Here is a 16765-nt window from a genome sequence, read left to right as displayed (position 1 = left end):
AATTTGCTCACAATCATTTATAATAATTATTCATACTTGTCAGAATCAGCTATTAGCCATTTATATTAAATAAAAACCTGCAAACATCAGGCTCTGAGACACCACTGAAGCACCCAAGGTTGCAGGAAGAGCCCTTACATTAGCAGGTATCTGCATTTAGAGCAGAGATCCATTTGCAAGCTTTATTATAAAAGAGCGTGGTCGTACAGGCAGGGGCAAACAGGAACAGCAGGGGACAGGCAGAATCGTGGCCGGGATACAGGCAGTATAGGACAGGCAGATATCACTCACAGGTCATGAAACAATACACAGTCCAAAGGCAGGCAGTAGAGGGTCGTACACGAAAGGCAAACAGGATCAGAAGCAGGCAATTAATACAGGAAAATGCTCGGAATTGAACACAAGGTGAATCAAGACTTCACAAAGAGGTGGTGTGTGAGTGAGTCTTAAATAGTCCAGATAATGTGCTAAGCTGTATGTAGCAGCAGGTGATTGGTGGAGTGTGCATGTGTCTGGCAAGGAGGATTATGGGAAGTTTAGTCCGGAACTGACAGGATTCGTGACAATATCAATGAGTGATCTTTAACCAGTTTAACTGCAAAACATTTGATAACAGATTTCTTCCTGGGGGGAAAAAAATTTACCAGGAAAACATTAAGCATTAGGAAAGCATTAACATCATAGATTAATATACAGCACTATATAAAAACAAAATATCTAAAATATCCCATCACATTATATATATATATGTGTGAATTTTGTTTTTAAAGTACCATATTGTGTAGGCTATGTGTATGGTTTTGTGTAGGCTATGTGTATGGTTTTCTAAGTAACAAGTACAGCACATCTATTTGTGGAGTGTAGCAGCAATAAAGATAAGTTCCCATTTCTCATGAAACATCTGCACACTCAACCTCAAATGATTCTGGTGCTTCACATAACCCTTCCCATCATGGGATCATTTTATGGATTTAGCTTTAATTATTTTTGTTACATTTTCTGAATTAAGCTCTATCATGCTTTACAAGCTGTATTGCGCTGCATGGCTTGACTAAATGATCCAGAACAATGAGGCTCGGCAAAGATGATCGATGGAATAACATTTAATAAGCAGGAACTAAACAAAGATACCAGCACATGCTGTAACAAAAGACAATAACTGAAGAAACTTAAAGACCCCCCTGTGGTGGAAATCAAGTTTTTAAAGTTGTTTGTCTATGTGGTGTTTTTAATATGCTTTAAGACAAACCATGTGCAGCTTCATAAATCAACACCATTGCGGAGTATTTTCTATTTAAATCTGCAGTGAAAAACAGTGAAACTGTTTAAAACTGCAGTGAAAAACCCAAGGTTTGAAATCGCTGGTGTTTCTGACGTCACAAACTACCTTGTAACCAATCACTTCAAGGTTTCCAGGCTTTAGCATATCATTAACCATGACCGCTCTGAAGCAGGAGAGTCTCAAGAGAATATATCACGGTATATTTTTCTGTTGATATAAAAAATTGGGCAGATTTAGCAATAAGCGGGTGTATGATGTATATTACGATGTTATGAAGAACTATATGCCTTTCTCCACTCACCTTAAGGTGTTCAAAGCGTTTCTGAGGATACTGATTGTTAGAAGGCAGCTGTTTGACTCGCGAACGGGAACATGGTTTGTGTAACATTAGCAACACTTTATTTGCTGTTTGATAACATAGTCAAGCAAAACACTAATCATTTTAATTACCATTATGTGTCTGGTGTTGTAAAAAGCGATACCACTGTGCAACGTTTACCTCAAGTTAACAGACTGGATCTCTGAGCTCGTGCGAGTGAGTGGAGGCGGGGCTAATTTGCATATTCATAGATCCTCGTATTATAAATAAGCCAAAGGTGTAGAGTTACATTTAAACTATTTCAAAGCATGAAGATTTTTTTTTACAGGAAAAAATGTTTAAATGTGTCATTTTGGTGATCAAAGGTGAGTTTTAATGGATAATATTATTGACTATGGACTTTAAATGGCTTAAATACACAGGATGATGAACATGACAACATGATTTGAGCTCTGATCAGTTAAACAAATTAATAAATGACAACTAAGTAAATAGGACTAAACACACTGGAACTGAACACAGGCAAAATAAGACAAATGAATATCTAAATAAAAGTCCATGGACACAGACAGGAATTTGTGACACTTTTTTTTTTCTAGTGATAAAGCATAAGCTCTTACATGCTTTATCACTAGAAAAAAAAAGAAAAAAACTGAAATAACCTATTAAATATGAAAGTATTATGCAATCATTTAAAATGTTTTTCCCTATTAAACCTTTTTAGACGTAAAGGGTTCATTAAAACCTTTTTATATAGAATCCCATTGAACCTTAAGATTTAGTGATGAATCCACTTGTTAGGTTATTAATAGTTTGATGTTAGAATTATATTTTTCTTTGGGCCAAAAGTGGGAGGTGGTCTACACAAACACAAATAAAATAAAAAATAGTATCAATTATAAAAATACAGACAATTTCATTGACCAAAATAAACAGCACCATTTGTCAAAAATGAGAAAGTATGTTTATTGTTATGTTATTAATTATATGTTCATTATACATAATCTGAAGGGTTCAAGGTGATGCATCATGTTCAGCTGTTGTTCAGATGGTCATTGTATAATCTGTAAACATTGTTGATAAACAGTGCTTTGTCAATGATGGCCATAAAACAATTTGATGTATAATAATAAATTGATTCTGATTAAATAAGAATTGATTACGAAAATGAATCATACCAGGGCACTGCAAATAAACAGATATCTAATTATAAACATCACATCATGTTGATGTTGTGTTGAATAAGTTTTATTACTGTGTGAGTGCATGTGTATGAGATTTGAGTGACAGGGTGGTCGTTTTTTGTGATGTGGGGGGTGAACGGTGACATTGTCCCCCCTCGCTGTCACGTGCTGTGGAATATGCTGGCTGCCTTTGTCAGCCTGTGACTCGTTCTGCTTTTCTGGCAGTTTCATACAATGGTGCCCTCATGCACTATGATGTTATCAAGCCCCTCACAGTACGACTGCTGGAATTCAGGCCTGCATGGAAGCATCCTTACCTGGGACACATGGATAGCACAACCTTGAGACACAGCAAACACTCATAGCAAGGAGGACACCAGGAGTCAAATATCAGGTGATTTGTCTTTTTTGGCTTATGTATGTGAATATTATGTGTACACCTGGGTCTGAAGGTCTGAGGTCAAGCTGAAAGTCTGAGAATCAAAATTTTAATTTAAAACGGAACAGAACATGAACAACGACTGAAAGTGAACATATTGTAAAACTATAACTGTTATGATTCAAAATAACAAGGAAATATTTCATTTCGCACAACTTCTTGGTCAATCTAATTGTGACTTTGATCATGTGACGGATGTTCTTGGTTTCATTGAAGCTCAAGATGTTCGCTTTAGGATTATCTAAAACTTTATTTTAGGATTATCAGGTTTTACACACACATGTGATGTTGATGAAGTGCTGCTGTAATTAAAGCAAAAGGCAGACCACAATAAGTTATGAAATGTATGTTCATTTTCCGATTTAAATTCTCTTCTCACTCAAATTGTTGATTATATATCTTTATATATACAGATACAGTAAAGTGCTTTATACAACACAGATTAAAGTATTGCACTGTCATTATTCAGGTGAAATCAGTTCAATGTTGATACATTTCAGTTCAATAACTGTGTAAAGTCCATCAATTATCTAGATGTCATCATCTAACTCAGATTCAGTTCTCGATAGTGTCAGTGCAATCAAGTCCCCAACTATATATATATATATATATATATATATATATATATATATATATATATATATATATATATATATATATATATCAGTCAAACCAAAATTTATTCAGACACCTTGAACATTTCATTCATTAATACAGTTTATTTACTATAGTTTAAAAAAAAAGTAATCAAATATGACAAGGTCTCAGAGTTAACAAATTCATCTTAATTATGTCAGATAACACTTAAGCAAAACATGGTCAGGTAAACGTGTCTGAATAATTTTTGGTCCCAAATTGATCAATTTTTTGGTATAATATTTCACAGTTTACTGTATTTTGCTGTCCTCACTTACATAAATGAACTATAGTGTATGTGTGTATATATATATATATATATATATATATATATATATATATATATATATATATATATATATATATATATATATATATATATATATATATATATATATATATATATATATATATACAGTATATATAATATATTAAGTTCAAAAAAACATTTTAACTATCTCACCTCAGACTTGTAATACCATTTGAAAGTTTTGGGTCAGTAGTTTATTTATTTTATTTTTTTAATCTATTTTATGAAATAAATTAATACTTTTATTCAGCAAGGATGCATTAAATTGATCAAACACCACAGTAAAAACATTTATAATGTTACAAAAGATTTATATTTATAATATATTTATATTTCAAACAAATGCTGTTGTTTTGAACATTGTATTTATCAAAGGTCATGGTTATTACAAAAACATTGAGCAGCACAACTGTTTTCTACATTGTTAATAATAAGAAATGTTTCTTGAGCAGCAAATCATCATATTAGAATGATTTCTGAAGGATCATGTGACACTGAAGACTGGAGTAATGATGCTGAAAATTCAGCTTTGACATCACAGAAATAAATTACATTTAACAAAACGGTTATATTAATTTAAATTTCACAATATTATTTTTTCACTGTATTTTTGATCAAATAAATGCAGCCTTGGTGAGACTACTATTAAAAACATTACCAATAATGTATGATCATTGAAAAACAAGTAAATATTAGTAAAATGTACACAATTAACTGAACATTAATAATTTACTCAAATCATCAAAATGTTGTATTTTAGGTTGTTTGATTATTTTTTACAGGTTTGTATATAGTAGGCCTCATTAGAGTGTGGCAACCAGGCCATAAAAAAAAGAACTGCAAACACTGTTAGAATTAAAACTGTTTCTTTAGAACCGAACGCTTATTTATTTTATATATTTATTTGAATAATTCACTCATTCACCATCTATAGACCTGATTGTAATTCAGTCATGCTGTTCATGCAGGATGTCTCTCAGAACAGAGGGGGCCCAGAGTGGTGGTTTTGCTGTGGAGTTCGACAACGATAATGACAGAGATTCACCTGTGATCAAAGCCACCAACATACCACGTATGTTTCTTTACTATTTATCCTCCTTTTTGTATATAGAGAAACATTCAAAGCTTTTTACTCTGAAATTGTTCTTCAAACTACTCAATGTATGTGATATTCCATATAACTAAACAGTGGAATTTCTAAAGAACTTGCTTGACAGAATTATGCTTAAAGAAACAATTCACTCAAATTTCAAAATTCAGTCAGTGTTCATCGAACATTCCTTGTCATTCCAAACCGCTTCTTCTGTGATACACTGTAAACCCTAACGCTAAAATAATTAAATGGTCAAATTAAACAAATTAGTTCAATCAAATATTGAACTTTAATATTGAGTATTAGAACTTAGAGTTCTCTAAACTGACACATTTTAAGTAAGCTGAATTGTTTCATTGTTTTGAGTTTTATGAACTTGTTTCTTTTAATTTAGACAAACTTAAATTTACCTGAAACTGGGCTGGGATTTCTATTTCACAGCATGCTTTGCCATGACACTTAAAAGGGAGAATAAATACAACAATTAAGTGTTAATAAGTAATCATAGATTTTAATTACTCCAAACTTGACATTTCTGGGAACAAAATTTAAATATGCCAGTTCTGCTTAATTAAATTTCGAATCTCTTAACTTGATGTAAAAATGATGTAACTGATTACCTCAATTTTTGCCAACTTATTTGGGTTTACAGTGTACTCAAATGAATGTCACGCTTTTCTATGATACCCAAGTATCAAATGGGATGCATTATAAGCGTTATCCAAGGCATGTGAAATATTCCAAATTCTCTGAAGTCCCATTATTGTTTTGTGTAACAAACAGATCAGAATTTAACAATTATTGTAAAGCTTTCTTAGCTCTTAACAGAGAATTAACCATGTTTGATTAACAAGTCATTCGAGTTGAACTCAAAAAAATGAATGATTTGTTAATGAATCAGAGTGATTCGGTTCTCAAGTTTACGGTTCACAAGCCTAAACTAAAATCCTTAGTTCCCATTCGTCGTTAATTGCATGGAAAAGAGCTACCAGCACAATTCTTCATGATTTTTACTTTTGTGCTCCATGGAAGAAAAAAGTCATGTGAGTTCAGAGAGAAATGATGCCAGAATTTTTGGGTGAACTATCCCTTTGAATTTTAAGGTAAGACTAGAAATATTTGAGAAGATGCATGCTTATAATAAGTCTGCAGAAGATGATGTTTTTGCTGTCTAGCATGAAACAGACTAAACGACCATTTATTATCATAGGTTTAGCCCTCATCTACCTCAAGGGTCCCAAGTTCCTCATCTATGTGAGCGGAGCATTATCTATGTGGGTAAGGAGCCCCTTCATATCTGCCATGCTGGCACTCAGTAGCAGGGCACGAGCTCTGGCTTTTTTTTTTTTTTTCATGATGCTTCGAGGACTACACAATGTGAAGTATGATATCTAGAGCTGAGCGTCTCTTTTCATGTACCAGGGTGATCGGATGTGGCACTTCGCCATCTCTGTCTTCCTGATTGAGCTGTATGGTCGTAACCTGCTGTTAACTGGCATCTTTGGACTGGTGGTGGCCGGATCGGTGCTCTTACTAGGGGCTTTGATTGGAGATTGGGTTGACCGCAACCCAAGAAACAAAGGTAAAAGATGCATTATTACATAAATATTTGTTTAAAAAAATCTTTTCTGTTATTTCATTGAAAAGATGCAATCTAATTAGGAGATGTCATAAACATGACTAGGTCGGGTCATATATAGCCTATATTGGGTCACAATTTATATTTACCTTGAAGAAATATACTACTTTTATACTACTATTTTTTTTTTTTTTTACAATATTATTATTATTATTATTATTATTATTTGAATTGTTATATTCATGACAATTAATTTGACAATTTTCAAAAACCTCAACAATTTATATATCATAGTATTTATTATGCTACCTTTCCTTTATGCTGATTTTTCCTTTTTATGCTGACATTAAAATTTGACTGTGTTACAGTGATAAAAATATTAAAATAATCATTGAGAATTCTTAATTAACTATTAATATAGATTATTTATATAAAAAATAAAGCCGAATGCATTTAAGTATTGAATAATAGCAAAAGAAAACAATTAAAACATGCTTTGTTCTTTAAAATACAAAGTTCTGTCATGTAACTCTAGATGCGCAGGCTAAAAGGTCCTTAACTCAACCTGCTCGTAAACACATCACTATCTACAGTATAGGACACAGATGATTGGTTCCTGCTATATTAATAGCCAATGAGCTTGTGTGCTCAGTCTTCAAATACATGAGTAGCATTGGCTTATTAGGGCTGCACGCTTTCAGAAACCCTCCACCTTCCCCAGCTCCACCTGTTTAGATCTGCTATAATTGCTATATAAATGCTATATTGTACAGCAGTATATCTTACTTGCTCACAGCAGTGTGTCATGTATATATTGGCAGTAGCAAGTTGTGTACTTGTGTAGTTGTGTAACAGCAATAAAAGCAGCAGCAGCGTAGCAGATCTATTCTGCCAAGACCAAACATATCAACATTGTCATAAACATTACCATGCCAAACACTCTGAGAGTTGTCATGACAGAATTATAAGGAAAAATATATTTAAAAAATGTATTTATTATGGGGTGGCATTTTTTCATGTCATTAAAATATATATTGTTTTATTATTTTAAGCATCATAATTTCCTTTCTGTCTCTCTCTACAGTGGCCCATGCATCCCTGTTCATTCAGAATATCTCAGTGACCATCTGCAGCATTGTACTCATGTTGGTGTTCTCGTATAAAAAGAGGATTGAGGAAATCTGGGATGGGTGGCTAACTGTAAGTCCCTCTTACATTGTATCCTAAAATGCGTTAGTAATATCTGCCCATTCAGAATGCAATCATGTGTTAAGTGTAGCATTGTGTGCCTTCTGTCTCTGGCTGGTCATTGCTGAACATAAGCATTCCTGCTGTTATGACATAGCATAGTAACTTGTTGCATCACACAACTCACACAAGGTGGTTTGTTATACGGTGGTGATCGTCCTGGCAGATGTGGCGAACCTCGCCAGCACAGCTCTCACCATTGCCATCCAGAGGGATTGGATAGTGGTGATCACAGGCTACAACCGTGGTCACCTCGCAGGTATGACCTTTATTTCTGTTTGCATAATGCTAATATGTTTTTATTGGAAATCAAGGTGTTCTAACATTTAATCAGTCTAACACATCCACAGTTCTCATGCCTCCCTGCAGCAGGCCTATTGCATGTTCACGCAGGTGAGCAGGGACCCTGGGCATCTTTCTCAGTCATTAGTAGAAAGGTCTCTTTAGTGTCTGAAGATATTGTGACTGTGACCTTACTTGTCTACTATTGTTTTTAAAGTGTCTTAAGGACTGTTGCACAGGTGCATATGTGATAATTGCTTATGGTTTATTGAACAAGCATGAAAAAAAAAATTTTAAACCCTTTCCAATGAAGATCTGTAAAGCTTATTTGGAATGGACTTAACAAAATTATCTTTAAAATACAGTATCCTGGAAAAGGGACGTGTCTTTTTTTGCTGAGTCTATATGTGCATGCAAATACGCATCTTATTTGACAGACTTAGCTCTGTTCTTAAACCAAGTAATGTCAAGGCAGCTAATTTTTAACCTCATAAGTGAGGGAGCAATTCCACAAGCTGAAGAAAAAAAAAAAAAAAAAAAACACACAGGAGAAACAACTCAATTGATTTCAAGTTTACTGTTAGCATGTTGCTAAGCTAACACTGTTATAATCGAATAAGCATACAAATACATCGCAGACACAAATATTCAGAGTTTTTCTTCCTGATACAGGAATGAATGCTACAATGAGGCGGATCGATCAGGTGACCAACATCCTGGCTCCTCTGGCGGTGGGTCAGGTAATGACCCTGGCCTCGAATGTGGTTGGCTGTGGCTTCATCTTAGGATGGAATCTGGTGTCCCTCATTGTGGAGTTCTTCTTCCTCTCCAGAGTCTACCGTATTGTACCGGCTCTGTCTATCAAACCACCAGGAATGGAACATCGAAGCTATTTAGAGAAGAAAAGAGAAAGAAAATCCTCAGAAGGTAACATTTTTTGAGCATAAAATAGAACACAAAACATTCTAGATAGACAGGCAGGCAGACAGACAGACAGAACAAATGTACGAACGAACGACAGACAGATACACAGACAGATAGATGGAACAAACAACAGACAGGATAGGTAGACAGACAGACAGACAGACAAACAAGTAGAACAAATGTACGAACGAACAACAGACAAATAGATAGACAGACAGGATAGACAGGCAGACAGATAGATAGATCAAATGTACAAAAACGACAAACAGACAGATAGAACAAATGTTCGAACAAACAACAGACAGACAGACAGACAGACAGACAGACAGACAGACAGACAGACAGACAGACAGACAGACAGACAGACAGACAGATAGATAGATAGATAGATAGATAGATAGATAGATAGATAGATAGATAGATAGATAGATAGATAGATAGATAGATAGATAGATAGATAGATAGAACAAATGTACAAACGAACGACAGACAGATAGACAGGCAGATAGATAGATGGAACAAACAAGAGACAGGATAGGTAGACAGACAGACAGACAGACAGATAGAACAAATGCACGAACGACAGACAAATAGAACAAACGACAGGACAGACAGACAGACATACAGATAGATAGATAGATCAAATGTACAAACAAACAACAAACAGACAGATAGAACAAATGTTCGAACAAACAACAGACAGACAGACAGACAGACAGACAGATAGATAGATAGATAGATAGATAGATAGATAGATAGATAGATAGATAGATAGAACAAATGTACAAACGAACGACAGACAGATAGACAGGCAGATAGATAGATGGAACAAACAAGAGACAGGATAGGTAGACAGACAGACAGATAGAACAAATGTACGAACGACAGACAAATAGAACAAACGACAGGACAGACAGACAGACAGACAGACAGACAGATAGATAGATAGATAGATAGATAGAACAAATGTACAAACAAACGACAGACAGATAGACAGGCTGATAGATGGAACAAACAAGAGACAGGATAGGTAGACAGACAGACAGATAGAACAAATGTACGAACGACAGGACAGACAGACAGACAGACAGACAGACAGACAGACAGACAGACAGACAGACAGACAGACAGACAGACAGACAGACAGACAGACAGACAGACAGACAGACAGACAGACAGATAGATAGATAGATAGATAGATAGATAGATAGATAGATAGATAGATAGATAGATAGATAGATAGAAATGCATTGTATGTTGACCAAATCTATCCTCTTTTATTCAGGCAGGATCTCAGCATGCACAACTGGAGCCATCTCAGAGGAAAGCACCAGCAACCTGCATTTACAAGAACTAACGCGAATACCATTTTGCCTCCATCGCCTGCGTGGGCTCCTCAGCACCTGTCGGGAAGGATGGAGGGCATATTACAGACAGCCTGTTTTCCTAGCCGGCCTGGGCCTGGCTTTCCTTTACACCACAGTGCTAGGTTTTGACTGCATCACCACTGGCTACGCCTACACCCAGGGAGTGAGCGGCTCACTGCTCAGCATACTGATGGGCGTGTCGGCTGTGGCGGGGCTTCTGGGTACTGTCCTTTTCACAAAGCTGCGGAAAGCATATGGCCTGGTCAACACTGGGGTCATTTCTAGCGGTCTGCACCTAGTTTGCCTGTTGCTTTGTGTGTGCTCTGTGTTCGCCCCCGGCAGCCCCATGGACTTCAGCATACTAAATATGGGGAATGCGTCAGATGTGGGAGGAATGACTGGAGGTCACAAGAGGCACGGATACCCACTGCGTGGAGGCAATAACCAGCCTCTGCTGCCAGACCGTTCCTCAATTCACTGGACCAATAACACTGTGCTGTTTGAGAACGCACCAGCAGGGTCAGAACCGGAGTCTTACATCTCCATTATCCTGCTTTTCCTTGGAGTCATTACAGCTCGAGTTGGTGAGTAGATGGCTGCTATTAATTAAAAAGAATATACATTTGGGGTCAGTAAGATTTTTAATGCCCACCAAGGCTGCATTTATTTGATCAAAAACACACTAAAAACAGCAATACTGTGAAATATTATTGCAATTTAAAATAATTTTGCAATGTTTTCTATTTGCATATATTTTAAAATGTTAATCTTTCCTGTGATTACAAAGCTGAATTTTCAGCATCATTGCTCCAGTCTCACATGATCCTTCATAAATCATTCTAATATGCTGATTTGCTGATTTCTTATTAATATTTTTGTGGAAACCGTAATGTTTTTTTTTTTTTTTTTTTTCAGGATTCATTAAGGAATAGAAAGTAAAAACAAAGATAGTGTACATACATTTGAAATAATTTTTTTATAAATAAATTGCTATATTTTAAATTAGCTGTATTTAATTAATTTAAATTAATGAATTATGTTTTTTATTAAAATATTTAATTCTTAAACATACGTGTTTTCCATAATCTTGTATTATTTCTTAGAAAAAAATACTTTAACAAAACCATTTTGTTGCTTATTTATTTGAAAAACTGAAAAAGTCATGTGGTCCAACCAACATGCAGAAACATGCATGAAAAATAAAATATAAAACAGCAAATGTAAACAGAGTGGACCTCTGGATGTGTGTCAAAAAGTATCAAATAATTGTAACTTTTTATGACAAGATTAGTTCTGGTCATACCAACTGTCATGTGGTACGACTAAAAAAAACTGAAATTAGTAAGAATACCATGATAACTGATTGTATTACCAGTGATATTATATCACCTTGAAGTGTTACCCAAAGTGTCCGATGTTTTACAGGTCTGTGGTCCTTCGACCTGACAGTGACTCAGCTCTTGCAGGAGACCATATGTGAATCAGAGCGTGGGGTGGTGAATGGAGTCCAGAGTTCTATGAATTACCTGATGGACCTGCTGCACTTCCTCATGGTCATCTCTGCACCCCAGCCACAACACTTCGGCCTCCTTGTCATCATCTCCGTCCTGTTCATTTTCACGGGACACACCATGTACTTCCTGTATGCCAGGAAAGCCAAGAGAAAACCACGTACAAACACATAAGCAACACAAATTTCTCTTTTGCTCACCAGCTTGTGAATGTGTCTCTATTTCTTGCGCTGTGACATGTGTGTTGAGTTGCACTTACACAAAACTCATTATATACATTTTATATTGAAAAAAGCTGTCGCCGTGATCTCTTGTAACTGGAAAGGGTTTGGCAGCAGCGCAGTACTCAGGTGAACATAACCAGGAAACAGCGCCTCCTGTTGACAGTCAAAAGAAATACCATCATAGTTAGAGAGCCAAGCTCTCCTGGAAGTTAATAAGTGTCTTAAAATGCACAGCATTACAACAAGAACATGACTGAACATAGCTGACACCGCATGTTTTCATGGATTATTAGCTAAGCAAACACCTTTTTTTGTAATTATTCTCACATTTGTCAGCTAACCAGAAACAGCAAGCTGCCAGTAGTTTTTAATAAAACGCCAGTAAAATGTCTTCTTTTTATTTATTTATTTATTTTTTTTCATGATTACTTGGTTTTGGAATAAAGCACACAAACTACAAATCGCGTCCAACAGACAGAAGCTGCTTTTTACAGCTTATAAGGAAAATAGCTACTTTTTTTATTATTATTTGTGCTTTTGGCTGACTGATTAATCTTTTAGTTTTATCCCTAACTTTTCAAGTGAAAAATTAGTGAGTTTTAACAAGACCGTGGACTTTAATGTATCAGTTCCCTGTTTATATAAGTATCATGTCAAGGTTATTTAACTGACTACTTTAACTGAGTGTTTCTTTTGAGTTCAAAATAGATGAAGACAGAATCTTATACCTCAGCACTTAACTGTTATGTTCTGAACTCTAGCTTGAACTTGTTTGTTGACGGTAACTACAGAAGTAATGGGTAACATATATTTACAGTACACAGACTGCATTGCATCCGTTTCATTTGTGTTAATAATCTATTATATGGATTATGAAACACATTTTATTTCACAGATTATTTTTACTGCTGACGTGTTATGTTAAATGTTGTTTGAGGACCCTTTAAGTGTCAGACAGTTCAGTGACAACCAATAAAAGTGCTTTCAGAAGGAATGCCTTAGTTTAACTGAGCAGTGTTTTGTTGAAATACATACTCCATGAAAATCATTTTTTTTTTAAATATTATACTGTACATACAGTTTTCATGATCTGATAGTAGAAGTGATTTCATATAAATATTTATGTGAACTGCAAAAAAGCTAAATGTTACTAAAAAAAAAAAAAAAAAAATGTAAATGGAAATAGTGACCTGTTGCATCACCTAAAATGTATCCTGATCTATTAATAAATTCATATAATTTATGAAAAAAAGTATTTTGGTAATTTTAGGGGGCATAGTTGCCCAGAGATTACAAATAAGACAAAAAGATCATCAAGGTTTTCTATGTGATAGCCTATGTTTGTGATATTTGTGTTATGACAACCATGAATATAATACCTAGGGGGGACCTAACTGGCAGGTCTGTAATTCTAGTCTGTGTCCACCAGATGTCACCAAAGACTACAAACAAGAAGATTCACATGCATGATGATGAAACCCAAAATATTAAATGCAACGGATTAGCATTTACTTATTAATTACCACCTTTTGCCTATGCAAAACTAAAGGTTAAAAAACCTGACAGCAACATTACACTGAGATTATAGTTATGTAATTATTACTAAGTTTAATTGTACCAATTCTCAATCATTCAAATTGGAAATGTATCTCGTTTTACCTAATATGCATATCCAGAGTGGGACTGGCTTTGGAACAATATTACAATGTGATGTCATGTATTGTATCAATAAACAGCCTCATTAAACCTGGACTTACCTCTGTAAACTAATACTTACCTTCAGTAGATTATTAATAATACTGTCACTATGAATAAGGTCAATTCAGTTCATGCATATTATGTTTGTTTATTCTGAATGGAGACAATGGCTGGCCCAGGGCAGCTGAAGACAGGGAGATGACTGAGGAATCTTTGGGAACCGGCTTAGAAGATGGCAAGATAGGAAAGGGAAGGCCTTGGGCTCTTGATAAAGGGATAGTTCACCCAAAAATGAAAATTTGATGTTTGTCTGCTTACCCCCAGCGCATCCAAGATGTAGGCGACTTTGTTTCTTCAGTAGAACACAAATGATGATTTTTAACTGTCAGTCAAATAATGTGAGTGAATGGGAACTCTATCAATAAGAGTCGAAAAAACTTGCATAGACAAATCCAAATTAAACTCTGCGGCTCGTGACGACACATTGATGTCCTAAGATCGCGCTCTGACAACGGCAGTGATGTCTTGCACTCATTGAAGTATATGCGCGAGACATCACTGCCATTGTCAGAGCGCAATCAGACCTCACTAACCGAGTGCTGAACGCAGTTGGACATAGTGGTGTTTTAGAGGTAAAAAATGATAGAAATACTGTTCGGTTTCTTGCACAAACCGATGGTTTCATGTCTTAGGAATCAATGTGTCGTCACGAGCCGCAGGGTTTAATTTGGATTTGTCTATGCAAGTTTTTTCCAATTCTTATTGATAGAGTTCCCATTCACTCCCATTATTTGACTGACAGACGGCAACAGTTAAAAATCATCATTTGTGTTCTACTGAAGAAACAAAGTCACCTACATCTTGGATGCCCTGGGGGTAAGCAGATAAACATCAAATTTTCATTTTTGGGTGAACTATCCCTTTAAGTCCATGACAGGAACCCACGGGCAGTAACAGTGACCTATGGGACTATACAAGGAGATCTGCAAAGGTGAGACTGTGGTAGTGGTTTAAGATAGGGAGCTCAGTTACAGAGCTTAGGTAACAGTGATAGGAACATCTGAGGCAGTTCTGACACTAACATCTGAGTGGCAGGAACCACTTGAACTAGGGTGGCCTGAGACAACCAGAGACAGGAAGCTCTGGGATTGAGGATACCATGGGCATGGCTTTGGCTACAGTAGGTCAATAATAGGAACCTATGGAGAAGTAGTGACAGGAACATCACTAGGCTCTGAAATAGGGAAGCCTGTGTAAGGGAGCTCTGAAACTAAGAAATTAATGGATGTTGGCTTTGCCAAGGATCATTAAGCTGACTTCAGGGGCAGCTGTGAAAGGCAGCTCTGAAATCGAAGTGGCAGGTACAGGTTCTCAGGGGACAAGCCATCTGTGATATTAGAAACCTTTGTGCCATGCCATGAACATCTGAGGTGGCTGTAACAGGACATCTTGGGTGGAACCTTGACACAGATGGACCAAGACAAGGATCCAGCTTTGGGTACCGACTTTGGCAAGGGCCATAACAGTTTCCTCTAGGGTAGCCATAAAAAGGAGCTATGGGCACCAGTGATAGAAACCTTTAATACCCAGGAAGCCCAAGATATCAGGGCACCAAAGACAAAGGAACTAATGTAGTCTCCAGCAGGAGCAGGAATCTCTTGGGCAAACATATGCCCTGGGACCAGGGCATTTGAAGACAGGGAGATAACGGAGTCATCTTTGGGCACTGCTTTGAAGATGGCAGTGATAGAACAAGGAAGGCCTTGGGCTCTTGTTAAGTCAGCGACAGGAACCTATGGGTAGGGTCAGTGACCTATGGAACTGTGCAAGGAGCTCTACAAGCATGGGTCTTTGATGGCCTGAGATAGGGAGCTATGGGCACTGGTGACACAAACCTCTGATTCCCAGGCAACCCAAGATAGGGATCTATGGTGTCAGGACTTTGGAAGTGGTCTCTGGCACTGGCTCGAGGGCAAGAAACTCTAGGTCAAACATATGCCCTGGGACCAGGGCTGCCTTAGGCACTAGCTATGGCTAGGGCCAAATAGACTGGAACATCTTGGGATGTGGAGGCTGGAGACAGGCACTGACTCTGATGAGACTTAACCTCTGAGATGACATTGACAGGAACATGTTGGTCAGAGTGAGACAGGGAGCTCTGGGGTGAAGTCGCCTTGTTGACTTGACAAGATCCTCTGGGGTGGCCATGATAGGGAGCGCTGGGAGTGGGGCGGCTGAGGCAAGAGCTCACGACTGAAGAGCGGCTCCAGGTGCTCCTGTCCTTTTCTTTATACTGTTTTCAGGTTCTCTTCGTCTGTGACCTAAATCAAAAACAGTATTTAGATTTTCAGAAGTGAACTAGAATAAATTATAATATTCTTTAAGCTAATGTCCATAGTCTTATAGTCAAACCAAACCTCAAAAACAAACAAACAAAAAAAAAAACTTTCAAACTCTCCACAAAACAAATATTTTAGCCGGAAACCGGCTCTGCAGACTGAAAATACACAATGTGCTTACCGTTTTGAATATCAATCATGATGATCTCTTTCATTATTCCACTCTGCTTATGCTCATCAGATAAGTTTAAGGTCATAAAAAGTTTCAGTACTTTAAATGGTATAACAAGAGTATTAATGATGATTTTAAGGCATCTTATATTTTGTGGA

General features: G+C 36.5%; 1 protein-coding gene and 1 long non-coding RNA gene across 2 annotated transcripts; one reads left to right on the top strand and one right to left on the bottom strand.

The window, feature by feature from the left end:
• The first annotated feature begins 3044 nt into the window (after positions 1–3044).
• On the top strand, positions 3045–12490 carry si:ch211-254p10.2 (ferroportin). Its single transcript, XM_067393236.1, has 9 exons — positions 3045–3179; positions 5139–5242; positions 6474–6541; positions 6686–6845; positions 7927–8042; positions 8223–8349; positions 9045–9299; positions 10582–11247; positions 12089–12490. Exons 2-9 carry the CDS (start codon positions 5140–5142, stop codon positions 12346–12348), a joined length of 1755 nt encoding a protein of 584 aa, XP_067249337.1. The 5' UTR covers positions 3045–3179; position 5139; the 3' UTR covers positions 12349–12490.
• On the bottom strand, positions 9126–13954 carry LOC137025217 (uncharacterized). The gene is made up of 4 exons (XR_010895836.1): positions 13778–13954; positions 12434–12551; positions 12190–12303; positions 9126–9261 (listed from the first exon to the last, which is right to left on the bottom strand). It is a non-coding gene; the product is annotated as an uncharacterized lncRNA (long non-coding RNA).
• Between the last annotated feature and the right edge of the window lie 2811 nt (positions 13955–16765).

The sequence above is a fragment of the Chanodichthys erythropterus genome, chromosome 2 (assembly GCF_024489055.1).
Source record: "Chanodichthys erythropterus isolate Z2021 chromosome 2, ASM2448905v1, whole genome shotgun sequence".
Classification (NCBI taxonomy): domain Eukaryota; kingdom Metazoa; phylum Chordata; class Actinopteri; order Cypriniformes; family Xenocyprididae; genus Chanodichthys; species Chanodichthys erythropterus.
This window is presented reverse-complemented; position numbering and strand designations above follow the sequence as displayed.